This window comes from Streptopelia decaocto, assembly GCF_964273445.1.
Source record: "Streptopelia decaocto genome assembly, chromosome: 3".
NCBI classification, from domain to species: domain Eukaryota; kingdom Metazoa; phylum Chordata; class Aves; order Columbiformes; family Columbidae; genus Streptopelia; species Streptopelia decaocto.
This window is the reverse complement of record NC_138656.1, coordinates 121,447,101-121,471,830: the sequence shown is the minus strand read 5'-3', so window position 1 is coordinate 121,471,830 and position 24,730 is coordinate 121,447,101. Positions and strand designations below refer to the sequence as shown.

The following is a 24,730-nucleotide window of genomic DNA, read 5'->3' as shown; positions in this document are numbered from 1 at the left end:
GCCGCAGCAGGACAGTGTGAGCACCGGGGGTCCGTGTGTAACAGCAGACGAGTGAACACCCCGCGTGAGGAAAGACGGCATGGGGAGAGTGGGCGCTGGTGGTTACTGGGGCACCGCATGCTGGCGGTACTGGTGGTTAGTGGGGAGCAGCACAGGGAGCAGTGCTGGTGGTTATGGGGTACAGGATGGGGTGGGAGCAGCACTGTAGTTTGGGGGTACAGCTGGGGCATGGCACTGGTGATTTGGGGTACAGCTTGGGGGGTGACACTGGTGATTTTGGGGGTGCAGCTAGGGGAGCGACACTGGCGGTTTTGGGCGTCCGGTTCGGGGGACATGTTGGTGATTTTGGTGGTCTGGCTGGGGCGGCGCCGGTGATTTTGGGGTGTCCGGCCCGGAGGCGGCACTAGAGACTGGGGCGTCCAGTTCGGTGGAGATGCCGGTGATTTTGGTGGTCCGGCTGGGGGCGGCACTAGAGACTGGGGGGTCCGGCTCGGGAGAGCCGCGGTGATTTTGGTGGTCCGGCTGGGGGCGGCGCCGGCCGCTCCGGAGCCGGGCTGGGAGGCGGTGCCGGAGCCGCTGCGGTGCCGGAGCCGCTGCGGCGGCGCTCGGGGGGCGGCGCGGTGCGGCGCGGGGCGGAGCGGGCGGGAGGCGGTCCGGGCGGCCGTTCCGCCCCCCCGCGCTGCGGCCGGGGCTCGGCCCCGCTCCGTCCCGCGGCGCAGGGAGCCGGGCCGGTGCCAGGGCTGCCGCCCGGGCCGGGGCCGCAGTCCGGGCGCCCCGCGCCGGCATGGCCCGCTTCTCGGCGTTCCTCAAGCCCGTGCTGCTGCTCTTCAGCTGCGACCTCTGCCTCGTGCGAGCCAGTAAGTGCGGCCGGGCCGCCGGGACGGGCCGCGGGGCCGCGCGTCGCTCCGCTCGCTGCCGCGGGGCCCGGCGGCCGCCCCGCTCCCGGGCGCTCGCGCTGCCGCCTGCGGCGGGGCCGGGCGGGGGCGCGGGGCTGGCGCTTCCCGGGCGGGGGTCGGTGCCGGGCGCCGTCCGGGTCGTTCCGCCGCCGTGCGCCGGACCCTGCTGTGGGCTGCGGCCCCTCGCCGGACCCTCCCGCCGGCCGCCCCGTTCCGGACACGGCCTTGGCCGCGACCCCGCGGGGACCCGGCCTTGCCCGCTCGGGTCCCGGGCTGTCCCCGGCCCCAGCCAGCCGTGCCTTGGCCGTGTCGTGTCCCCTCCCCGTGGGAGGGCGTGCGGCCCTCGGTGGAGGGTACCGGGCTCTCCCGGGGGCACCTGCCGTCGCCGCAGCGGCTCCGGCTCCCGAAGCCTCCGGCTCTAGGCGAGGCAGCGGGGACATGCGGGCTGTCCTTGTCCCCGTGCGGCGAGGCCGCCCGGACCCGTCCTTGCCCCTCACATGAGCAGCGAGTCCCTGCAGTGAATGCCCCTGGCGGGGCTGCTCCGTGCGGCTCCGTGCCGTGCGGCTCCGTGCCGTGCGGCTCCCTGCCGCCGGCCGGGCTGCTCCTGCCAGCTGCTCCTTGGCTGACAGGGCTCCTGCCGCCCCGCTCTGGGCTGGTGTTTGCCAGGACACCGAGGTCTATCGGCTCCCGGGTACCCGTGTCCTCTCTTCCCTTTACTAGTATGAATGACCCTGCGTCAGTAGCAGCCTTCTGCTATTTGCCCCTTGTCCAGGTCACTGATGTATTAAATCGAACTGCGATTATCAGACCAGTTCTGATACGTTCTGCCATGTTTTCCATCTCCTTGCGAAATACATGCTCCAGGGCCTGATGGATTCAGAAGGGAATGCAGTCAGGGTTGTTAAAAAGGAGCCACTTATTTTTAGATGTGCAGTCTGATGCCTGCCTCTCCACCGCAGCGGTAAGTTGGGCAAACATCTGGGTGCCCTTGAGCAGCAGCCCCAAGGGCACAGGCCGAGGGGCAGCTGAGTCCCTCTCTGGAGTCCCGGCAGGACGGGGAGGATGCAGTAGAGCTGCGCCCCATCCCCATGAGCACTGCACCTGCCAGCTTCACTCCTGAGGGGCATCTCTAACCCACAAGGGCAGGCTGTGTGGCAGATGCGGCGCGGTGCCCGGCTGCCTGCGGGTCGGCAGTCCGCGCTGCCTGGCCGCACTGCAGCGCTGCCGGCTCCAGCACCCCCGGCCAGCTCTTCCCACCCCTTCAGCTGGCCCGAAAAGAGCGCACTGCTGTGCTGGCAGCACAAACAGTGTGCCAGGCCCTAAGTAAGTGATTGCTCTTTCTGCGGTCATGTCCATTTCTTAATATGGCTTTAATCAAAAGTGAAGCTGGATAACTTATAAATGATGCAGAATCATTAGCAATTAGTGCATTGGGCAGGGCTTAACTGTGGCATGCTTCTCCCAGAGAGCCCAGCAGGGTGTTGGAGCATCTTGGCTTCACAGGGATGTTTTAGTATTTGGCTTCAGGCACAGGTTTTTTTGAGCTCTTGCACTCACCTTTATGGCAACAGCTCTGGCATGAAACTGCTCTGACCTCAGCTGCAGAGTGGGCTGGAGGATGTTAGGCTTAATGTGGGGATCGTACACAAAGCTGTCCTTTGTGTGAGCTGTCCTTTGTGTGATCTGTCCTTTGGAGGACTTCACGTGATGACTGTCAGTGAGGTCCCATCTTGTATATCCTTGGGATTAAATATTCCCCCGTGTTTCTAGGGTGAACTCCTCTAGTTCTGACTTCTGAAACTTCTTGTCCTGTCTCTTCCCGCTGGGTCTGCAGATCCCCTGTGCTCGGAAATGTCTTTTCTGCAGTTTGCTGCACTGCAAGCCGAACGATGAAGAGCTGCGGCCTGAGCACCTTCAGGTCCCGCTGTCACACAGGGTGGGGTCCGCTTGCCTGGAGCCTGCGCGGGGTGTGCGTGCGACGTACAAGGTCTGAAGCGGTGACTGGCCGTGTGTGTGGCTCTGCTATGCCCCCGTGACCTCTCGCCCTCCCCTCGCTCCATGAGGGACATCTGGGGCTTGGTGCTGGATGCTGTAGCAGATCCTGCTGTCTGAGTGTCTGTCTGTGCAGTCTGATGCCAGGGTTTTATCCCCCCAGGGCGTTCCTGCACGGGGCCTGTGCCAGCTCTGGCCAGGTACAGTCCGGGCAGGTCTGTCAGGTGTGGACCCAGCAGCAGAGCCTTTGTTCTCAAATCACACGTGACTCAGCGCCAGGACCGTGTCTCAGCATCCCCATCCTGGAAACCCGGGCTGGGCCAGGCTGAGCTCCTGCAGAGGCCCAGAAGGTTCTCGTGCAGGGCAGGGAGCCTGCTGCGGGCTCCATCCACAGACTTGTGTGTCGCAGAGACGTCAGACCTCATGTACGCTTAAAGGTTGGAAGGTCCAACTGCCCCCTTTGGGCATCTTCAGACCTCATTCCATTAGATGTAAAAAGCTACCTAATTTATGACTGTAGATGCATCCCGTGAAGCACCAAGTCCTGTTGTTGTCCTGACGCTGGCTGGCAGGGTCTGGTCACATCCACAGCATCAAGCTCGTGAGTTCTGAAGAAAGGAGCACATCAGTGCTGCGTCCCAGGAGCGGTTCATGGCTCAGGCTGGGCCTTTGGCACATACCGCTTGCTCAGACCAGAGCCGTTCCCAGGCCTAGTCTCCACCACTGGATTCCCGGGCTGTTCCTGACCTCCTTACATTTGCTAGCACAGCGGTGGCCTTGGACAGCTGTTCTTACACCTGATGGGCAGCAGAAACATCGCAGACCCCCACACTTTGAAATGCTTCTGCCTGGTTATTGGCAACGGACAGGGCGCTGCCTGCAGCTCTGCCGCGAGCGCTGCACCGGACCTGCGGAGAACCAGGCACGCCGGGGGGACTCGGCCCGCGCGCGAACACGCTGCTGCACGGCCCCTCTGGGCAGCTCTGTTCCACCGCCTTCGCTGCTGGCTCGGGGGAGCCCAGGGCCTGCAGACAGGGACCTGGCTCAGGCTCCCCCTCACAAGTCAGTGATGAACCAAGTTCCCACAGGCAGAACTCTAAGGAGACACACTCTTCATGGGACAGAGGATGTTTGGGTGTATCTTTGAATCCTTCCTGGTATTCCAGCCTCCTGTTCTGAAAGAGAAGGCGCAGCCTCCTGCCATGTCCTCGCTCCTGCTGTCTTCAGTGCCTGTCTCTTGGTGAGACAGGCTGGGATGCGCTCAGCCCCGGGATCTCTCTGAGGACGTGTTTTCTGGGCTCTGTGGGTGACCCTCCTATCTGTCTCAATTGCCTCTGGCAGAACACAGGAAGAAAGAGCTTTTTCAAGTACATGGCAGATAAAACTAACGCCAGAGGCAATGTAAGCCCACTGATGAACAAGGGGGGTGCCCTGGTGACAGAAGATACAGAGAAGGCAGAGTTACTGAATGTTCTTTGTCTCTGCTCTGCGGGGCTGTCCTGAGGATCCCGCAGCGCTGAGGCCCAGGGGAAGGCAGGACAGTGGAGGAGTCTGCCTGGTTGGTGAGGACTGGGTCAGGGAGCAGTCAGGTGATCTGGACACCATAAATCCATGGGTGCGGATCGGATGCACCCGCGGGTGCTGAGGGAGCTGGCTGAGGTCATTGCTGGACCGCTCTCCATCATCTTTGGCAAGCCTTGGGAAATGGGAGAGGTGCCCGAGGACTGGAGGAAAGCAAATGTCACTCCAGTCTTCAAAAAGGGCAGGAAGGAGGACCCGGGTAATTATAGACTGGTCAGCCTCACCTCTGTCCCTGGGAAACTGATGGAACGACTTCTCCTTGGTGCCATCTCAAGGCGTATCAGGGATAAGAGGGTCATTAGGGGCAGTCAGCATGGCTTCACCAAGGGGAAGTCCTGCTTGACCAACCTCATTGACTTTTATGAAGACATAACGAGGTGGATGGATGATGGCAGAGCGGTGGATGTGCTCTACCTTGACTTGAGTGAGGCATTTGACACAGTCTCCACAGCATCCTCACAGCTGAACTGAGGGAGTGCGGCTGGATGAGCGGGGAGTGAGGTGACTGTGAACTGGCTGAAGGGAAGAAGCCAGAGAGTCGTGGTCAATGGGCAGAGTCAGCTGAGGCCTGGATCTAGTGCAGAGCCTCAGGGGCAGCACTGGGGCCGGTATTATTCAATATATTCATCAATGATTTGGGTGAGGAAAGAGAGTGCACTATCAGCCAGTTTGCTGGTGACACCAAGCTGGGAGCAGTGGTGACACTGGAAGCTGTGCTGCCATCCAGAGACCTGGACAGGCTGGAGAGTTGGGTGGGGAAAATTTAATGGGATAGAACAAGGGCAAGCATAGAGTCTTATATTTGGGCAGGAACAGCCCCAGGTTTCAGTATAGGTTGGGGAATGACCTATTAGAGAGCAGCGTAGGGGAAAGGGACCTGGGGGTCCTGGGGACAGCAGGGTGACCGTGAGCCAGCACTGGGCCCTTGTGGCCAGGAAGCCAATGGGACCTGGGGTGGGTTAGAAGGGGGTGGTCAGTAGGTCAGAGGGGTTCTCATGCCCCTCTGCTCTGCCCTGGGGAGACCACACCTGGAATATTGTGTCCAGTTGTGGCCCCTCAGTTCCAGCAGGACAGGGAACTGCTGCAGAGAGTCCAGTGCAGCCACCAAGATGCTGGAGGGAGTGGAGCATCTCCCGTGTGAGGAAAGGCTGAGGGAGCTGGGGCTCTGGAGCTGGACAAGAGGAGACTGAGGGGGGACTCATTGCTGGGGATCAAGATGGAAAGGGGGAGTGTCAGGAGGATGGAGCCAGGCTCTTCTGGTGACAACCAGGGACAGGACAAGGGGCAATGGGTGCAAACTGGAACACAGGAGGTTCCACTGAAAGAGGAGAAGCAACTTGTTGGGGTGAGGGTGGCAGAGCCTGGCCCAGGCTGCCCAGGGGGGTTGTGGAGTCTCCTTCTGTGCAGACATTCCAACCCCCTGGACACCTTCCTGTGGAACCTCAGCTGGGTGTTCCTGCTCCAGGGGGGGATTGACCTGGATGGGCTTTCCAGGGCCCTTCAACCCCTGACACTCTGGGGTTCTGTTTGAACTTGTTTGAACTTGTGCTACACAAGCAGCTTGTAGGACACTGTTTTGTTGACAGGGAGAGAGGACACATGCACAGCAGCCTTGGTGTCTTTATTCTTGCGCTCCTGTGTCTGATTTCCAGACCAAAGTCGGCTGTTTGTGCGGGTCTGTGTACCTGTGCAGGACCCCGCGCTGCTCGCGGTGCTGCGGAGCCTGGGGACGGTGCAGAGGCGGGTGCGTCAGGCGGCAGCGTGCGCGCTGCTGCCAGCGCTGCGGCCGGCGCGCTGCGGGGCTGGGCGCCAGCTCTGCCGCTTGGCAGGCTTTCCTCGCCGCCCCGAGCAGGGAGCCGTGCCAGGCGGATGAGATGGCCAGATTGAGTTGCATAGTGTGTTTATTCCAAGCTGCCCCATTTTTCTGTCACAGTTGGTATATAAATACTGTGTCTGGGCTGCTTCCTACACAGCTCTGGGTGATGTGCCAGGCATTCGTGATGTGCACATCCGCAGGGCAGCCCCAGAGCTTAGAGGAGACTGATGTTGCCACCACAGCCTTGGTTTAAGAAGTGCATCAGTGTAAGATCTGTTTGGGTTTTCTGGCCCCTGCAGAGACGTGGGACTTCCCTGCGCAGAATGCGCTGTGCCCAGCCGAGCCGGCGAGGGCTGGTACCCGGCAGCCGCACTGCTGGTGCTGGAGCTGGTGAAGGACGCTTCCCAAGGGGTGACAGTCGGGGCTGCAGGGAGGGTCCCTCGGGTCTGCCAGCAGCTGCCCTCGTGCAGAGCGGTTGGGAACAGTGCTCTCTCTGACAGCAGGGTCTCTGCAGGACTCCGGGGCAGGCTGCAGGGACTCCTCCTTTCGGGTGATTTTGTGCTGCAGGGACTGGTTAAATTGCCATGATAGTCTCTTAAACTCTCATTCTTTTTTGCTCAGGACAGGCGTCCATGCATTTCCCTTTTTGTTGTCTGCAAGGTGGAAGGAGCCTACGGGGGGCCCTTCGTGTCTTTAGCCGGGTCTGGCAGCCTGGGCACGGGGTCAGCATCGCTAATCCCTTTTACGTGAACACGTATCGCAAGCAACAGCTGCGTCTGCCGCTGCACGGCCTGTGGAGCAGAGCCAGCCGGGCGCCTCACGAGCTCGTCATCGTCCCTGCTCAGGACGCTGCGGCGGGCGAGAGTGCGTGAGCACGTGCACCAGCACCGTGCGGGCTCCTGGCCCACAAGCTGAGGCTGCTGGTGCCGCGGGGAGCCGCACGGGCATGGAGCAGCCCTGGCCCGCACCCCGCGGTGGTGCTGCCACAGCCCCAGGAGCGCCGTGCCCGGCTTGTGCCGCTGGCTCTGCCATGTGCCCCCCGCTCCTGGGGACACGTTCTCCGGAGGAGCTGCTCCCCGCAGCCCTGACCGCTGTGCTGCTATGGGCAGGTGCTGGAGAGGTCCTGTGGTGGTGTGCAGGGGCCAGTGCCTGTTCTGAGACATCTTCTTTTGCCTCTTTCTTGTGCCTTGCCTTGGTCCCTCCCGGGCTCACCCAGACAGGCCACCGTCCCCTGTCAACGTGACCGTGACGCAGCTGAAGGCGAACTCTGCCACAGTCTCCTGGGACGTCCCAGAAGGAGACGTGGTCATCGGCTATGCCATCTTACAGCAGGTACCAGGCTCTGTCCCCAGGGGGCTGGGGACCCATCACCGCTCGCCAGCATGCTCCTGTGCCAGCCCTTTGCCGCAGTCTGGAGCTCCCATGGCAGCTGCTTGGGGACACCTCTGCTGTTCAGCAGCCTGTGCCAGGGCGCCCTGGCTGAGCCATCCATCTGGTGGGTTGTGCTGGGGTCCCTCCAGTGGCTTCCCTGCGATTTCTCTGGGTAAGGATGGTGCTTCAGCCATGACAGGACCCCTCTTTGCTTGCCTTGCTCCACCTGCACGGCCCCAGGCGGTGGCGGGTTCTCCAGGGAGCGGTGGCGCTCAGGCCCGCAGGGGTGCTGCGCACAGAGCGCTGGCGCAGCCCGGGGGTGGATGGTTGCCCGGGAAGGGAGGAGCGAGGGCAGAGTGCCCAGGCAGCGCTGCAGACGGGGTCTGTGCCCGGCGGGAGCAGCTCCCGGTGACGGCTCCTCGCTCTGGCAGCGGCAGGACGGACAGATGCAGCGCTTCATCCGGGAGGTGAACACCACCAACCGCGCCTGCGTGCTGTGGGACTTGGCGGAGGATGCTGACTACATCATCCAGGTGCAGAGCATCGGCCTGTACGGGGAGAGCCAGGCCAGTAAGCGTGTCCACTTCCGAACCCTGAAGGAGACCGACCGCCTCCCTTCCAACAGCTCCAACCAAGGTGAGGCGGCTCCTCGGGCTCACCGGTGCTGCTGGGGGGCCGCAGCCGCGGTGTCCGCGGCACAGAGGGGTCCAGCAGCCAGCCAGGAAGGCGCTGCCTTGAGCAGCAGATGCTTGGGACGCACAGGGACGTAACAGGGAGCAGGGTGGTACAGGCTGCTGTTGTGTCCACTGTGGCCACAATAATGTCCCCAAGCCCTGGTTTACAGCCGCCCTGTCACAGGCCTTGGCACCCTGTTCAGCTAAGCAGGCTGTGGCAGGACAGCTGCGTTGGGCTGCTCAGCTGCTGCCTGTGGGAAGCACATACTGAGCAGGCTCTTGGATCTCCCAGCCTGCAGACTACCAAGGGACAAATGGCAGAGGCCCGTAGTCTCCTTTCCTGCTCATGTCCATGTTGTGCCTTCTGGCCTTGGGGTTTGCCTGCATGCTGGTCCGTGAGAGATGACACAGGAATCCAGGAGAGGCAGTTCCCCAGAGGTGCACTGGACCCAGAGGTGCGCTGGACCCAGAGGTGCGCTGGACCCAGAGGTGCACTGGACCCAGAGGTGCACTGGACCCAGTGCACTGGACACGGTGCGCTGGACACAGAGGTGCACTGGACACAGAGGTGCGCTGGACACAGAGGTGCACTGGACACGGTGCGCTGGACACAGAGGTGCACTGGACCCAGAGGTGCACTGGACCCAGTGCACTGGACACGGTGCGCTGGACACAGAGGTGCACTGGACACGGTGCGCTGGACACAGAGGTGCACTGGACACAGAGGTGCACTGGACACAGAGGTGCACTGGACACGGTGCACTGGACACAGAGGTGCACTGGACACGGTGCACTGGACACGGTGCGCTGGACACAGAGGTGCACTGGACACGGTGCGCTGGACACAGAGGTGCACTGGACACAGAGGTGCACTGGACACAGAGGTGCACTGGACACGGTGCACTGGACACAGAGGTGCACTGGACACGGTGCACTGGACACGGTGCGCTGGACACAGAGGTGCACTGGACACGGTGCGCTGGACACAGAGGTGCACTGGACACAGGAGTCTGTCTCCAGCACTGGCCAGAAGAGGGGGACTTCTCAAGTCTAACAGGGCAAGCACACGGGTTACTTTCCTCAGAGCTTTTGTGTTCAGCTCAGGGCCTTCCTAACCTGCCCTGGTCCCTACATAGGGAATAACCTCTGTGATTACTCCTGTGCATTGTGCAGTCTCTACTTGAACTGAAACGAGCTGTTAGGATCCCTCACTGCCTGTGGTAGCTAGGATGGTTTATCTGACACAGGAAAGCCACAGCTTGAGTGTCCACCCTGTGCCAAGGTGTCGTCCCACACCCAGCCCTGTCTGGGCAGGGGTGCCTCTCTCTTCTGGAGCCCCTTCTCAGGTCCTTGTGTTGCTGGTCCTGACCTGGGTTCTGGTGGGAGGGTGTCTGCTGCCAGCCCTGCCCGGGTTCTCTTCCCTGCAGGCGACATCACCATGGAAGGGCTGGACAAAGACAGGCAGCTGCAGACAGGCGAGATCATCATCATCGTGGCCGTGCTGCTCATGTGGGCAGGTGAGTGCCCCGGCAATGTCCCAGCGGGCTGGGCAGAGGTGCGGTCCAGGGTCCATGAAGAGGATGGGGCTCGGGAGAGTGCAGAGGCCGTTGGTGTGGATCTGGCATCCCTTCCATAAGTCCGTTGAGTCTCTGTAGGAGCTTGAGCCAGTGGAGTAGAAGGAGCAACCCCAGCCCGTGTCAGCAGTGGTGGCCTGGAGTGTGTGGGCTGGCTGTGCTGGGAGAGACAGTGTGGCACTCAGGCAATACAGAACTGCAGGTGGGAGCGTCCCAGCTGGCATTAACTGTTGTAACTCGGGCCTTCGCTGGCTCATCTGACATGGGGCGGCGTTGCTGCAGTGGTGGCAGCAGCTGCGCGTCTGCGTGCGGCGCCTGGTCAGGGCACGGCTCCGGCAGACAGCAGGCGCAGGGAGCCTCGCGGAGGACGGTCGGCTCCCGCCTGGTCACGTGCGGCTGCCGTGAGTGGGAGTCATTTGTCCCCCATTCCCTTGCCAGTAAATGTGGATTTTTTAGTGGCATCTTGCAGGAATCTCCTTGTCCTGGCCTTGAACACTTTTCTAGTGCACTGGAAGAAAAGACAAGATATCTGCTGCTGGGTTGCAGCTTGTGCAGGTTGCTGTGCCAGCAGGGAGCCGTCAGGTCCGGCCTGCGCGGGCTGTGATGAGGCGCTGTGGTTTGAATGGGTCCAGCACATCTAATGATTACAGGTCAAACACGGGTCCGGAGTCCTGCTTCCAGGGTCCCACGCTGCAGGACATGTCCCGAGTGAGATGGGTGCTGTAAGACCGTGACCGTGCACTCAGTTTGCAAGACAGGACAAAGCCAAGGGCTGGCTCTGTGGGTTCACAAGTGCTGGACCAGTGAGCCGGTGCTTTGCTGGCGGCGCTCAAACCCGCTCAGCTGCTCGCTGACCTCAAGGACTGTCCCTCTGGGTGCCTCGGCATCTGCCTTTGGCCTCAGAACCCCGAGCCGTGGGCACTGAGCACATGCCCTGGTGGCTTCAGCCACGTCTGTGTCTTGTCTGCCCAAGGAGACCGGCCTGGCCACGTGCAGAGGTGCCGGGTGGTCCAGGCTGACACCGGGAGGGCGTGGGGCAGCAGCCCCCGGGCTCTGCGGGGTGAGGGAGGCGCAGGGGCGCGGGGGAGGCCCTCACCCCCTCTCTCTCCGCAGCGGTGATCGCCCTCTTCTGCAGACAGTACGACATCATCAAGGACAACGACTCCAACAACAACAAGGAGAAGACCAAGCCGTCCTCGGAGCACAGCACGCCGGAGCGGCCGAGCGGGGGGCTGCTGCGCAGCAAGGTGCGCGGGGGGCGCGTGCTGGCTGCTGCGCTCGCTGCCCGGGCAGGGCCTGCTTCTCAGAGGGAGAAACACCTCGGCGCGGGCTCTCACCACAAAGCGTGGGGTGAGGGCGCAGCGAGCCCTGCTCGCTCTGGGGCAGCGTGTGTGCCCCGTGGGTGCCTGCAGGAGGAGCACGGGAAGAGGTGGCAGGATGTGTCCGCTGGGACGGCTCCCGCACGCAGGGTGGTACCTGTCCTTGCTTTGCTGTGCCTCTCCAAGGCCGCACCTCTCTGCTTCCCCGTTGCTCCTTGCCCGAAGGATCCCTCCTCTTGGCCCCTGCTCCAAGCCGCCCCTGCTCGTGCAGGGCTGCTGAGCCAGGTGCAAAGGCCTGTTTCTGCTGCTTGCGGAGTTCACCTGTACAGGGCTGAGGCACCTCAGTTTGTCTTTTTGCACTCACCGTACTCTTGGCATCCTTGAAGGTGACAGAATTGCAAGTATATTCTTTCAGTCCTTAATTATGAGGTGTAAGAAAGAAAAGGCTCATTTGCTCCCCCTCCTGGCTTCAGGGCCAAGCTGCTGTGAAGTAGCGGGCAATGGTGCAGCTCTCGATCCTGTTATGAAGCGTGTTGGTGGGGACACTCGCCTCCTGTCCTGCTGAGCTACAAAATGAACGTGCAGCAGCCAGCCCCCCCTCCCTTCACAGCGCCTCCTGAATGCACGGATCTGCCGTGCTCTTCAACGAGCACATTCCTTTTACTGTAAAGGAAGGTACCTGCTGGTGCTTGCAACAGTTTTTTTGAGAAAATGCACCTGGCCACGTGCAGCCTTTAGTTCCCTTGGCACGCACCAGAGCTGCCGCGAGGGACGCGGCGTGGATGTGGCGCTCGGCAGCCTCCTCTGCCCCTCCACACTGGTCCTGCCCTGCTTTGTAGAATCTCTGCCCCATGGCAGACATCCGCCTACCCCTTGCTTACCTTTTCTGCTCTCGCCCTGCGCCTGCCTCCTGTCCACGGGCATCAGGCATAGCGTGGCTACCACTGGGGACCAGGTAGAAGCCACCAGGCATCTGCAAGGCCTGAAGGCTGAAGAGTGTGGGGCAGGTTCGCCCAGGAGTCCTGGGCCACAGCAGTGGGCAGAGGCTTCCTGGGGAGGCAAGTGTGTGGCTGAAGGGACTCACCTGGCAAGGGGTGACGCAGCTGGGCCACCCGACCCTTGGTGCGGGACGGCGGGTGGTGCAGAGGCTGTGGCCTCGGGGCTGGCTCCCCGGTCTCCCGAGGGAGGTGCTGAAGCCAGGTCGCTGCTGCAGCTCGTGGCCCCTCAGCTGGGGGCAGAGGGCTCAGCTGCGGCCCTTCTGCAGGGAGCTCTGCTGGCCTGGGCGCCTCCCTGGGGGCTGGGGCTCTGCAGCCCAGGGGCTTAGCAAAGCAGGGCTTTAAAGCAGGTTTTTCTCTCTTAGAAGAAGTCTCCCTCAGTCAACATAATCGAGGTGTAAGCGCAGCACCAGCTCCGTGTCTGCGGTCCTGGGCAGCCTGCCGGAGCCGAAGCAGGCCTTGGAAGAAGAGGCAGCACCAGGCGCCCAGCCTGGAACTCTGCATGTGAAGATCCGCGTATCAGAACTTACTGCTTTCCCGAGGGCGCCTGTCCGGGGATGCGCATGGAGCCGGCTCCCAGCCATGCATGCAGCGTGCGGCCCTGCCCGTCCCGCGCGCCTGGCCCCGCTCCTGCTGCTGTGGAGCACGGAGCTGAGAAGGGCCGGGGGGCCACGCCGCCAGCCCGGGGGGCAAGTCGAGGAGAGCAGAGGGGCCGGGGCTTGAGGGGCGGCAGCGCCGGCTCAGCCCAGCCTCGGGTGAGCCCGCGGACTCGGTTCCTCAGCCCGGAGCAGAGCTTGCCCTCGGCTGCTGTGGCTGGGCCCGGAGGGCAGGAGCTGCTCTGCGTTTGGCCCCGAGATCGAGGGGATGGGGCAGTGCAGGCGTTTGCCCCAGCGCTGCCAGGGAGGTTGTGGCTGGGGGGCAGAGGGTTTGTCTCGGGGGCTGTAGAGTGGATCTCTGCTGAACGGGGCTGCGCTGTGCCCCATCATTGCCGTGTAGGGGGTCCAGGGCCTCTCCCTGCTGCAGGGGACAAAGACACGTTGAGCGCGAGGAGCTCGTGCGGCCGCGGTGCCTGGAGCCGCAGAGCGTGCAGCCAGGGCAGGAGCCGTGCGGCGGGCGGCGTGACCCCTCAGAGCTGCAGGAGCAGGCGCCGCTGCTGGCTCCTGGCAGGGCTCAGTTCTGTCGCGTTCGGCTGTTTGTGGGGAGCGGCCAAGCGCCCTGAGTGCAGCGCGGTGGCCATGCTGCCTGCGGTGATGTGCTGAGGCCCAGGAGGGTGTGCGCTGCAGCGCTCATCACTGCTCTGGGGACAGCCCTGCTGTGACAGCGGCACGTGCTGCTCCTGGCTCCTGTCTTGCGGGTGTATGGTTGCTGCTGCTGCTGCTGCTGCTGTTTCTGGGGCTGGTCCCGTGGCCTGCACGAGGCTGGCTGCTGGAACACAGAGCTGTTGGAAGGGGCTGGCCCTGCGTGCCCAGAGCTGCTGTTGCTCGTGCGAGGCTGTGAGCCGTCGGCCACGCTGGCGCAGCTGCAGCGCTGCCCGAGCCGGCGGGCGGAAGCGTCTCACTGGTATCTGCGCTGCCCTGTGTCCCGGGCTGGGGCACGTGTCGTCTTGCCAGCAGGGGGAGAGAACAGGGCCATGAGGGGAGGGTCTCTGCTGCAGAGACGGCAGCTGCTGCTCTCCCTCCATGCTCTGCGGGCTTGCACTGAGCCGGGGTGCTGGCTCTGCAGCCCTGGACTCCAGCATCACAGGATCCAGCGTCTTCCAGAAATAAACCTCCCTGTAAAGCACTTTCAGGACTCTTCCTCCCAGGCACTGCTCAGCTCCTGCTGCAGGACAAGGTGGGGAAGGGGCAGCATAAGCAACGCCCCGTGGAGGGGTCTTCTCAATAAAAGCATCCTGGCTCAAAGGCAGCATTGTCCCTGCAGTGTTGCGCGTGTGTGTGTTTGTGTACCAGCACTCCTTAGAAGGAGACCTGTTCCTGCGTGCTGTGCAGGAGCTGCAGGTCCTCAAGGTCTCCTGCACACCGCTGCCCCAAGGCGGTGCCAGTGCTGCGTGCTGGGCCCTGTCCTGCGGTTGGACACGCTGTGCAGGGAGCACACACAGCGGGGCAGCAGCGCCTGGGAGGAGGCCAGAGCCCAGCAGAGCCACAGCACCTCGCACACTTGTGCATGTCACCCCAGCACTCAAACCCAAACCACACCAGTAAAAAAACGTTGTTTATGCTCCTATAAAGGCAGAGCTTTCCTTTAAAAACCAGCTCATTTCACTCGTGAGAGGCTGTGAGGCTGAACTGCAGAGGCAAGGCCATCCTTGCTCCTCCGGGTCAGGAGCTGTTGCTCCCTGAGGGTCACACATGCCGAACACATCCTCCGCCATCTCCAGGGGCTGCTCAGCCTCGGCTGGTCCCCAGGGGCCACCGCGAGGAGCAAGGGTGAGTAACGAGGGAGGCAGGCGCGGCGCAGGCAGCCTGGGAAGCGCTGGCGGCTGCGTCTGCATGCTTGGAGCGCTTGGGGCGGCTCCGCGTGCGCTGGGACGGGCAGAGCGAGGAGGGCCGGTGCCCGGCCCGAGCTGGAGCAGCTGCGGCTTGAAGCGGGTCATGCAGGCGGAGAGCGGGACAAGGAGCGCGTCGCGGCCTGTGCGCTGCGTGCGGTGGTGCCAGCAGAGCCCGTGCCCGCTGGGCAGCGCCGGGGCAGGGGCAGGCACAGTCTGGCCCGGGGCAGGCACAGGGTGAATCCTGAGTGGCTGGTCCGTCGTTGCAGAGATGTGGCTTAGCCCAGGGGAGTCCTGGGGCCGGCAGTCCTGGGGCCAGCTGTGGGGAGGCCACCAGCCCCTCCTGGCCCCTTCCAGCTGTCCGGGGGCTGCCCCAGGCGGTGGCACAGCAGCTGCGCCATGGGAGAGCTCGCGCTGGGCACGAGAAGTGCTGACTCTGAAAAGCAAGAGGGAGGAAGACCTGGTCCATGAGATGTGTGGTGGGGAACACAGCACAGCCTGTGGGGAAGCAGAGCCATCGACCCCCACCCTTCAGGGGACACTGAAGGAAGGAACTTACCTGCTGGGCTGTGGGCTCCCCTCCCCAGCTCCTCCATGCTGCTTTGGAAGAAAACAGAGAGCACATCATGCCCCACGCAGGACCTGCTGAGCTGCAGCACGCTCGTGACCGCGGCAGCGCTGGCACGGCAGTGCCAGGCACTCAGAGTGCACTTGCTACCAAACCCTTTCCCCAGGCCAGCCTGTCCCAACACTGCAAAGCCACGTCTCCTTCCCATGAAGAGCACTGTGTACCAAGGGCTGACATTTCACCAGATCTCCATGCTCCCACCATGCGGGTGGCCCCAGCAGCTCCCCTTGCGTGGGGTACAAAGAGGGAAACAAGACAGGGTTCACCAGAGAGATCCCCGAATACAAGCAGCAGCTCACCACCTACCCAGATAAGGTTTCACTGATGTTATCTTCCTCCTCCTCTTCCTCCTCCTGGCAAACAAAACAAACCTGTCTGACACCCCCCTGCCTGGGCAGGGCTCTGCCAGGAGCGGGGCCAGGCTGCCCAGCGCCTGTTCGGGAGCAGCAGGGCAGCCCCCGGCCCCTTCACAGGACACGGTGACCCACCAGGCACGGCCCCAAGGGTGCCCAGAGGCAGCAGGGGCAGAGGTGGCACCTGCAGGGCCGGGCTGCTGAAATCCCTGGCGCTCAGGCACACAGCCACGCACGGGAGAGACCACGGCTGTCCCCGCATCCCCTCCAGCCAGGAGAGCCCCCAGCACAGGCTGTGAGTGGGGAACAAGGCGAGACAGGTCCTGCACACAGCCGAGAGCAGGGTGAGCGCAGCTTGTAGCTGGAGAGACGGGCAGACAACCACCCGGAGCAGGCTGCCAGCAGCCACCACTGCCAGGCCGGGCCAGTGCTGGCACCGCGAGGCCACGGACTGGGCATCCAGGGGCTCCCGGGCAGGACACAGTGAGACCGGCAGCACCGCAATGCTCTGCCTGGCTCTGGACATGCAGCAGGTATAGTGCAGAGGGACAGGGTGGTGGGATGATGACCAAAGGGTCCTCTCCTCTAGAGACAGAGTCTCATCCCCAGCCAGGGCAGCGAGGGTGCAGAGCAGGTCCCAGCACCCCGTTTGACAGTGCCAGCAGAGCAGGGCTGAGGGCTGCAGCAGAGCTGGGCCCAACAGCTCCCGGAGCCAGGGCCGCCTGGGGACCGCGCCTGCCTCGTGAGAGCGCAGGGTCCCCTTCGCGTCCGGCTGCCGAGCGCAGGGAGGCCGCACGGGTGTCCGCACGGTCCTGCAAGGCCAGGAGGGAGCTGGGTAAGGGTTACTATTCCTGCCCTAATGCGAGACAGCCCCGGGCACGGGCCAGACTGGCGCATACTGTACCCCAAACTGGTGCCTGAAGGGAGGGCTCCCCGGGGGGCCTGGCTCACTTGGTCTGCTGGGCTCACTGCTCTCCAGGGCACATGAAGGGTGAAGGGGCTGTTCCTGCCTAGAGCCTGGGACAGGGCAAAAGCAGCTGTTAGTGCCTGCAGCCTGGAGAAGGCCCAGCGGGGAAGCACAGGCAGGACTGTGGGCACGGGACGTGCTGTGCTGGGCAGGGTGCAGACACGGGTGCGAGATCTCTGCTCAGGGCAGGTTCCGCAGGGCCCTGCGCTCTGCTACAGCTCAGCAATGCGAAGAGAGTGTGGGGAGCAGGGACACCCCCCACCCCGGCCAGGGGCAGGGTTCCCGTGTGGGGCAGTGCAGAGACCGGCAGCAGGGACACCCCCCACCCCGGCCAGGGGCAGGGTCCCCGCGTGGGGCGGTGCAGAGACCGGCAGCAGGGACACCCCCCACCCCGGCCAGGGGCAGGGTCCCCGCGTGGGGCGGTGCAGAGACCGGCAGCAGGGACAGCGCTCCCCTGCGTGGTGTTTCACCAGCTCCTCCAGGAGCCCCGCAGGCTCCCACGCTGCAGACACTGACCTCAGCGCCTCCTACCTGCGTGCGCTGCTTCCCAGAGGTCCAGTGCCATCTGGAAGGCCTGGGCCACGGTCAGAGTCACGGCCTGGGCCTGTGCATGAGAAAGAGAAGGAATGTCTGCGTTCTGCTTCCATCTGGGCCCTCAAGCCAGGCCAGCCCCAGTGCCGCGGGATCTGAGAGCCGCCAGGCCCCCCGCTGCCTTTCTCTGCAGAGCACACCCAGAAGGCCAGAGCTCGGTGCTGTGTCTGTCTGTCCGTGGGGGGCAGCCGTCCCCAGGAGGAGACCCGAGGGGAGCTGGGACAGAAGAACCTCCTGTTGCTCCCCACCTGCCTCGCAGCCTGTGAGTGCACGTGTCCCCGGCTCCGTTCCCAGCTGAGGCGCACAGACTTCTCTGTGTGACGGTGGAGAATGAAGGCCCGTGCTCCCACCCTTACCTCATGGAGCCAAGAGCAGACGGGAAGTGCTTACGATCTTCTTCTTGGGCGAGAGGAAGGCATGGCACTCCAGCGCCCCGCTGTGCTGGCTCTGGGCGACGTAAGCGAAGACTTTGTTCTGCAGCTTGTCTGTTGTGCAGTAGGAGATCCTGCGGGCAGAAAGGAGCTGCTCAGGGCAGCCAGGAACCCCAGCACAGGCCTCCTGCTGCGCTCCCAGCACACCCACAAGCAGTGCTGGCAGCCTCCGGCTTCCACCTGCCCCGGAGGGTCAGGCAGCCCGACCCCACAGCGAGGGCCAGAGCCTGCCCGGCAGCGTCGGAGATCCCGGCACCCACGGGCAGCCCCTCCTGCGCTGCCCAGCGTGCCCCTCGGTCCTGGGGTGCACAGTTCAACCCAACGTAGGAACCCAAGCGCTGAGACAAAAGGAGCACAGAGGGGTGGGTGACTGCTTCCAAGGACACAATTGGAGCCAGGCAGCGGGATGGTCTGCCTTGGCACATCAGCTCTAGTGCTAAGACCCAAATTTTGCACGGAATACGTGTCCTGTCTCCGGCTCCCATCTAGTCAGTAGCCTGCAGCCGTGCTTCCCTCACACCCAGACACCTGCCCAGCCGAAGCAGCCCCGGCAGCAGTGAAAGAACCCGCAGCAGCTGCCTGTAGCCAGCCCGAGAAAGCTGCAGCCCATGGCAGCCCCGTGCCCTGGCAGCCAGAACGGGGCCCCTGTGTCAGGGAGAGGCAGACATGCAGTCCTGCCCTGTCTGGGGCTTCCCCGCCATCGACATCCCGCTTGAGTGCCAGAAGAGACAAGCAGGGCCGGGGAACAGACAGACGGACCGACCCAGGACTCGAGGCCGCCCAGGACCCTGCCTGTGCTCAGCCCAGCAGGGCTGTGTGGCACGGCAGGGAGGGGACATGGGCCCCGGGGTTCAGCCCAGCAGGGCTGTGGGGCACGGCAGGGAGGGGACATGGGCCCCGGGGTTCAGCCCAGCAGGGCTGTGGGGCACAGCAGGGAGGGGACATGGGCCCCACGGAGCCCAAGGAAGATCTGAACCGGGAGGTAGCGCTGACAAAAGGCCCGGCCCTCCCCGGCAGCCGCTGTGGAACAGCCCGGCCCTCCACACGCCGTGCCCACCTGTAGATGGAGATGTTCTCAACCATCTCCTTCGTGTCTGCATCCTGCAGCGAGATGCCCCTTGGAGACACCGTCAGAATCACCTTCTGGAACTTGCGAGCTCCCACCCGTGCCTGGCAGTGGGGAGACACCAGACACCTGTGCAGATCTGGCAAGGGTCTTCATCCCCCTTGCTGGGAGGAGTCCCCCAGACTCTGTATGAAGGCCACCCACTTGGACCCTTGCTGCAAAGGCTCCTGGTGCAGGGATGGGAAAGCAGAGCCTGGAGATCAGGCACGTCCTGCACAGAACACCCCTGGAATCCGTTTACACTGCTGCCATGCACATGGGGAAGGACGGTCCCCACCTCCCCTCCAGGCTGAGACAGGCACAGCTCTGCTCCTGTGGGCGGTGCGGCAGCGGGCAGCGGCGGCCGCGTTCCCCGGCACACGGGCGGAGCCTCCCGCACCCCGCCCTCCCCGCACACGGGCGGAGCCTCCCGCACTCCGCCCTCCCCGCACACGGGCGGAGCCTCCCGCACCCCGCCCTCCCCGCACACGGGCGGAGCCGCCCGCACCCCGCCCTCCCCGCACACGGGCGGAGCCTCCCGCACCCCGCCCTCCCCGCACACGGGCGGAGCCTCCCGCACCCCGCCCTCCCCGCACACGGGCGGAGCCTCCCGCACCCCGCCCTCCCCGCACACGGGCGGAGCCTCCCGCACCCCGCCCTCCCCGCACACGGGCGGAGCCTCCCGCACCCCGCCCTCCCCGCACACGGGCGGAGCCTCCGGCAATCTGCCCTCCCCGCACACGGGCGGAGCCTCCGGCAATCCGCCCTCCCCGCACACGGGCGGAGCCGCCCGCACCCCGCCCTCCCCGCACACGGGCGGAGCCTCCCGCACCCCGCCCTCCCCGCACACGGGCGGAGCCTCCCGCACCCCGCCCTCCTCTGGGGACAGCGCGGTCCCTCGGGGGTCAGGGCTGGGACCCGACACTTCCCAGGGCTGGGCTCTGAATGGGCTCTCCTCCATCTCGGCACAGCGCCAGCTCTCACCGTGGCCACGATCCTGCGGATGGCAGCAGCAGCCATGTCTTCTCCTTTGGGTTTTTCTACCAGCGTCATGCCTAGGTACTTGAGCGTGAAGCACATCCCCTCTAGCAGTGGCTCCTGCATGTCGGCCCAGCTCTCAGGAAGCTCTGCAAAGACAAAATGCCTTAGAAGCCACAGGCCGGCGGCCGCGCGGCTCGCCCCAGCACAGCCCCTCTGCTCCGCTGCAGCTCCGCGGCTCCCAGCAGCGGCGCCGCCGCCTCGCTCAGCAGGACACGCTCCTGGCTGTCACGTTCTTGGAAGGGGAACAACACAAGAGGACAGTTCACCCTCAAAGCTTTAGTCCTCCATCCCTGGAGGTCCAGGCTCTGTCGGCACAGACAGCGAGCCCCTGCAGATCTGCACAGGGCCTCGGATGCTGCAATGTTCACTGCTGGCTGCAGAAACCTTGCATTCCTGGGTCTCATCTGTTTCACTGCAAGCAGGATGTTCTCTGCACTGCATTAATCTCAGCCCCTTAGCTGCTGGCACGTCTCAGGAGCAGCAGCATTTGCTGCCACACGCAGATCAAAATCCCCAAGCGTCCTTGTGCAACCAAGGCCAAAGCCTCTGGCGACCGCCGCTGGCAGCAGCAGGACGCCGGGGCAGCTCACCCAGCACGCACAGCCCGGCTGAGGGGACTGCGAAGCAGCTGCACCACAAAGGTTCTGTGTCAAGGAAGAGCTCAGAATAGTGTTTCAAGCACACAAACTAGCTTCCAGGAAAACACAGTTGTGGATGAACTCCAATGCACAGAGGGAAGACAGCTCCCACGTGCCTTACTTTACAGGTCACAGAATTAAAGGGGCCCTGGCTTCTGTTTCCTGTGCCCTCTCTTCTCAAAACTCATTGCTGCAGTCAAGAAATACAAACCAAACCAAACAACAGGCAGCGTCTGCTCACTCAAGAAAGGTTCCCCAGGCACAGTGCTCAGCCCTGCACGTCCTTCAGAATCCAGCCCGTTTCAGCGGGTGCTGTTCCGCGCCGCGGGGGCGCTGGCGGGAGACGCGTCCTGACCCCCGTGCCCCGGCAGGCAGAGCCCCGCGGGGTGACCTCTGCTCCCCGAGACAAAGCAGAAAGTTCACTCTCATCCAAGAAAAGCTTCAGTTTTCAGACTAGTGTGCACACACAAAGGAACAACTCTCTTGTGCCACGCGCTTCCCGGTGATAATTTTCACGGAGAGCTGAAGCAGGTGTTATCACACATTTACTTACCTCAAATCCCAAAGAGCACATGGATGGTGAGAGAGGGGACATGCAGAAGGGCTGACACAGGGAGGCACAGTCCCTCTCTTCCTGGGGACTCAGGCCGCAGAGAAGGAGCAGGGACACGGGGGTTACTCGCTCTGCTATAAAACCCAGGCTTGTGCACTTCGCTGGGAACTGCCTAGGTATCTACTGTTCACACTAAGCTCACACTTTTCAAGGTTATTTTTCACTTCTTTCCTGGGATTAGCTCCCTGAACATTACTGGCACACTTGCAGAAGGCTCTGACTTGCAACTGTAAGAGCCCAAACCCACAGGGAAATCAGGAGACCTTATTTGCGCAGCACACTCGGGCACAAATGACAACTACCAGGGAACCCACGTGGTCCCATGCAGGCATCGCGGACCCCTGCCCCAGGCGGAAGGGCACTGTGCCGGGGCTGCCAGAGCCGTCGAGCAGCCGTGACTGAGGAGGCCCAGGCGCAGCGCTCCTGCTGCACAGGGCTGAGTCCGTGGGGCCCGGATGGATCAGCTGTGCCGCCGACAGCACAGCAGCCCCTGCAGCGCGCCAGCGCGGGCCCGACACGCTCACCGCACCCGTGTCCGCACCTGCCGGGCACCGGGCACAGCGGCTCAGGGAGGCCAAGGGCTGCTCGGGCTGGGGAGGGCGCCCACAGCCGGGGCACGGCTCGCTCCGGCACTGCCCGCCACAGCCGGGGCACGGCTCCCTCCGGCACTGCCCGCCACAGCCGGGGCACGGCTCCCTCCGGCACTGCCCGCCACCCACCACAGCCGGGGCACGGCTCCCTCCAGCACTGCCCGCCACAGCCGGGGCACGGCTCGCTCCGGCACTGCCTGCCACAGCCGGGGCACCGCTCCCTCCGGCACTGCCCGCCACAGCCGGGGCACGGCTCCCTCCGGCACTGCCCGCCACAGCCGGAGCACAGCGAGCTCTGGCACTGCCCGCCACAGCCGAGGCACGGCTCGCTCTGGCACTGCCTGCCACAGCCGGGGCACGGCTCGCTCTGGCACTGCCCGCCACCCACCACAGCCGGGGCACGGCTCGCTCTGGCACTGCCCGCCACAGCCACCCGCAGCCCTTCAGCCTGCCCGTGTGAGTGGCCTCAATTCAGAAGTGGGGCAAGAGGCTGCAGGCAGGGGAGCGTGCAGGGACCAGGCGGCGGGGAGGCAGCCCACAGCCTGTCCACAGGCATAGCCACTGTCTCACAGCCCCACCAACCCACCGCCACTGCCACACAGCCTGTCCACGGGCACCGCCACAGCCTGGGCACAGCCCCACCGACCCACTGCCACCAACCCACCGATCCACTGCCACAGCCTTCCCACAGCCCCACCGACCCACCAATCCACCGCCACCGACCCACCGATCCACCGCCACTGACCCACCGACCCACCGACCCACCGCCACCGACCCACCGCCACCGACCCACCGATCCACCGACCCACCGACACACCGATCCACCGACCCACCGCCACCAACCCACTGATCCACCGCCACAGCCTTCCCACAGCCCCACCGACCCACCGCCACCGACCCACCAATCCACCACCACCGACCCACCGGCACACCGACCCACCGGCACACCGACCCACCGGCACACCGACCCACCGCCTGTCCACGGGCACCGCCACAGCCTGCCCACAGCTCCCCCGCCGCCCCAGGCCACGGCCGCAGCCGTGCCCCACACCGCTCCCCACCCCGTCCGACCGGACGGAGCCGCGGGCTCCGCGCCGCAGGTGAGCCCGGCCCGGCCCGGCCCCCGCCCGCTCCCCGCACTCACTGCGCCGCCGGCGGAGTCCCAGGCCGTGCCGGGCGAGGCGCGGGCTCCGCAGCACGGCGCGCCCCGCCGCCCGCAGCGCTTCCATGGCGGAGCCGCAGCCGAGCCCGAGCGCTGCCGGTACCGGGGCCGCGGGGGGACCGGCCGCCAATGCGCTCGGCGCGCTGACGTCAGCAGCGGCGGAGGCGCTGGGGTTGCCAAGGCAACGGGGGGCGGGGCCAGGGGGGCCCGGCGGCGGCGGGAGCGCGATCCGGTCCCGGTGTCTGTCCCGGTGTCTGTCCCGGTCCCGGTGTCTGTCCCGGTGTCTGTCCCGGTGTCTTCCCGGCCCCGGCGCGATGCAGCTGCGGCACGTGCGGACGCTGCTGGCCCCGCAGGTCGGGCCGGGGGCGGCGGGGGGGGCGGGCCGGGCTGGGGCCGTGCTGAGCCGTGTGCGTCCCCAGGACGGGCCGGGGGGCGGTCGGGCCGTGCTGAGCCGTGTGTGTCCCGCGGGCCGGGGGGCGGTCGGGCCGTGCTGAGCCGTGTGTGTCCGCAGGACGGGCCGGCGCGGGTGACCTGCATGGCCTGGTCCGCCAGCAGCGCCCGGTTCGCCGTGTGCACCGCGGAGCGGGTGGTGCTGCTGTACGACGAGCAGGGCGAGCGGCGCGACAAGTTCTCCACCAAGCCCGCGGACGCCAGGGTGAGGGCCCGGGGCAGGGCCGGGCGGGCCCGGGGGGGCGGCGGGCCGGGCTCCCCGCGCTCACCGCCGTCCTCCCGCAGTACGGCAGGAAGAGCTACGCGGTCAGGGGCATGGCCTTCTCCCCGGACTCCACCAAAATCGCCATCGGCCAGACCGACAACATCGTCTACGTGTACCGGATCGGGGAGGAGTGGTGAGCCCGGGCCCGTGTGCTCAGCGCTGGGCTGCGCGGGGGAGCCGCTCGGTTTCCGTGGGAGCGGTAGCGGGGTTTGCCCCAGCAGGGCCCGTGCGAGCCCGCCCGCGCTGGCTGCCGGTGCTGCGCCCCCCATGGCTGTGGAGCCGCGGCCCCCCCGGCCTCTCCAGCCCCGTCTGCTGGCCCGCGGTGTGCGACAGCTGCTCAGAGGGGCGGCTCGTCAATCCTGCAAACTCCGAAGCTGCCTTTTAAAAAGTGTCCAGGGTGAAGCTGGCTTGTGATAGACAACCAGCGTACAAAGCTTAAATGGCCTGTCTTTGGCGATACTAAACCAGACAAGACGAACAGTAGGGTAACCAGAAAGGACAGCGGTACTACCTTTGCTGATAGTCGTTTTTGTCTGCCTTTTTCTGCAGGGGTGACAAGAAGGTGATATGCAACAAGTTCATCCAAACGGTGAGACCCAGACTCCTGTTTAACTCCGTTGTCTCCAGCATACGTAGGATAAAGACAATTAGAGTCTGTCTGCTCATGCTGTCAGGTGTACTTGGCCAGACTGTCAGTCGTACTTGATCTCCAAAAGGTACAAGTGGATTCTAAGATGATCTCTAGATTTTGAGGCATGTACTACTTGCCAAGCTTCGGAGTCCTCATTATGCCTGGGTACAACACAGTAATTCATTATTGAATGATCAGTGCAGTCGATTACAAAACTTTGGGGACTACTTTAGGCATCAGAGGACAGAATGTTTTAAGGGAGTTGAAAAGGAAATGTAGAAGAGACTCTGAGCCAAACAACTCTAAGCCTCAAGATTCCTTATTAATCAATTATGAAGTGTGCAGAGTTCAGTCAAACTGCGCAGTTCCACATGTTCGAAGGCCTTGGGTTTGTCATTTCAGTCGGGTTATCTCCTCGTTCCTCCTCCTGTTCTGCACTAGCTCTGCCTGCGAGTGTCGCAGAGCGGTCTGCTCAGGGGGTCTCTGGCAAGGACTGTCCTGAGGCTGGTGCAAGTATCTGGAAAAGGAAAAGGTGTTGTAAATTCCTTGCATAGAAAGCCAC

General features: G+C 64.1%; 3 protein-coding genes across 8 annotated transcripts in view; 2 read left to right on the top strand and 1 right to left on the bottom strand.

The window, feature by feature from the left end:
* The first annotated feature begins 689 nt into the window (after positions 1 to 689).
* Positions 690 to 14,131, top strand: FNDC4 (fibronectin type III domain containing 4). Of its 2 annotated transcripts, none has more exons than XM_082047303.1 (6): positions 690 to 857; positions 7,502 to 7,617; positions 8,088 to 8,292; positions 9,758 to 9,847; positions 11,018 to 11,151; positions 12,587 to 14,131. In XM_082047303.1, the coding sequence occupies exons 1-6, from the start codon at positions 785 to 787 to the stop codon at positions 12,617 to 12,619; spliced, it is 651 nt and encodes a 216-aa protein (XP_081903429.1). In that variant the 5' UTR covers positions 690 to 784; the 3' UTR covers positions 12,620 to 14,131. The 2 variants fall into 2 exon arrangements, with proteins under 2 accessions (XP_081903429.1, XP_081903428.1); XM_082047302.1 differs by having other exon boundaries at positions 12,584 to 14,131.
* Positions 14,132 to 14,933: 802 nt separating this feature from the next.
* LOC309437908 (low density lipoprotein receptor adapter protein 1-like) lies at positions 14,934 to 22,936 on the bottom strand. Of its 5 annotated transcripts, XR_014183675.1 has the most exons (10): positions 22,805 to 22,936; positions 19,763 to 19,905; positions 18,731 to 18,843; positions 17,633 to 17,747; positions 17,183 to 17,255; positions 16,589 to 16,701; positions 15,869 to 16,515; positions 15,638 to 15,684; positions 15,263 to 15,303; positions 15,094 to 15,139 (listed from the first exon to the last, which is right to left on the bottom strand). XR_014183675.1 is itself a non-coding variant. In XM_082048732.1 (9 exons), the coding sequence occupies exons 1-9, from the start codon at positions 22,887 to 22,889 to the stop codon at positions 14,982 to 14,984; spliced, it is 888 nt and encodes a 295-aa protein (XP_081904858.1). In that variant the 5' UTR covers positions 22,890 to 22,936; the 3' UTR covers positions 14,934 to 14,981. The 5 variants fall into 5 exon arrangements, 2 of the variants coding, with proteins under 2 accessions (XP_081904858.1, XP_081904859.1); XM_082048732.1 differs by lacking the exon at positions 15,869 to 16,515 and having other exon boundaries at positions 14,934 to 15,139; XM_082048733.1 differs by lacking the exon at positions 15,869 to 16,515 and having other exon boundaries at positions 14,934 to 15,139; positions 15,263 to 15,300.
* Positions 22,937 to 23,072: 136 nt separating this feature from the next.
* Positions 23,073 to 24,730, top strand: part of IFT172 (intraflagellar transport 172) — a 40,450-nt gene continuing 38,792 nt past the window's right edge. Inside the window, exons 1-4 of the mRNA XM_082047301.1 lie at positions 23,073 to 23,175; positions 23,334 to 23,477; positions 23,558 to 23,670; positions 24,087 to 24,126. Coding sequence (XP_081903427.1) covers positions 23,137 to 23,175; positions 23,334 to 23,477; positions 23,558 to 23,670; positions 24,087 to 24,126 — 336 coding nt within the window. The 5' untranslated portion in view covers positions 23,073 to 23,136. The remainder of the gene's footprint in view (positions 23,176 to 23,333; positions 23,478 to 23,557; positions 23,671 to 24,086; positions 24,127 to 24,730) is intronic.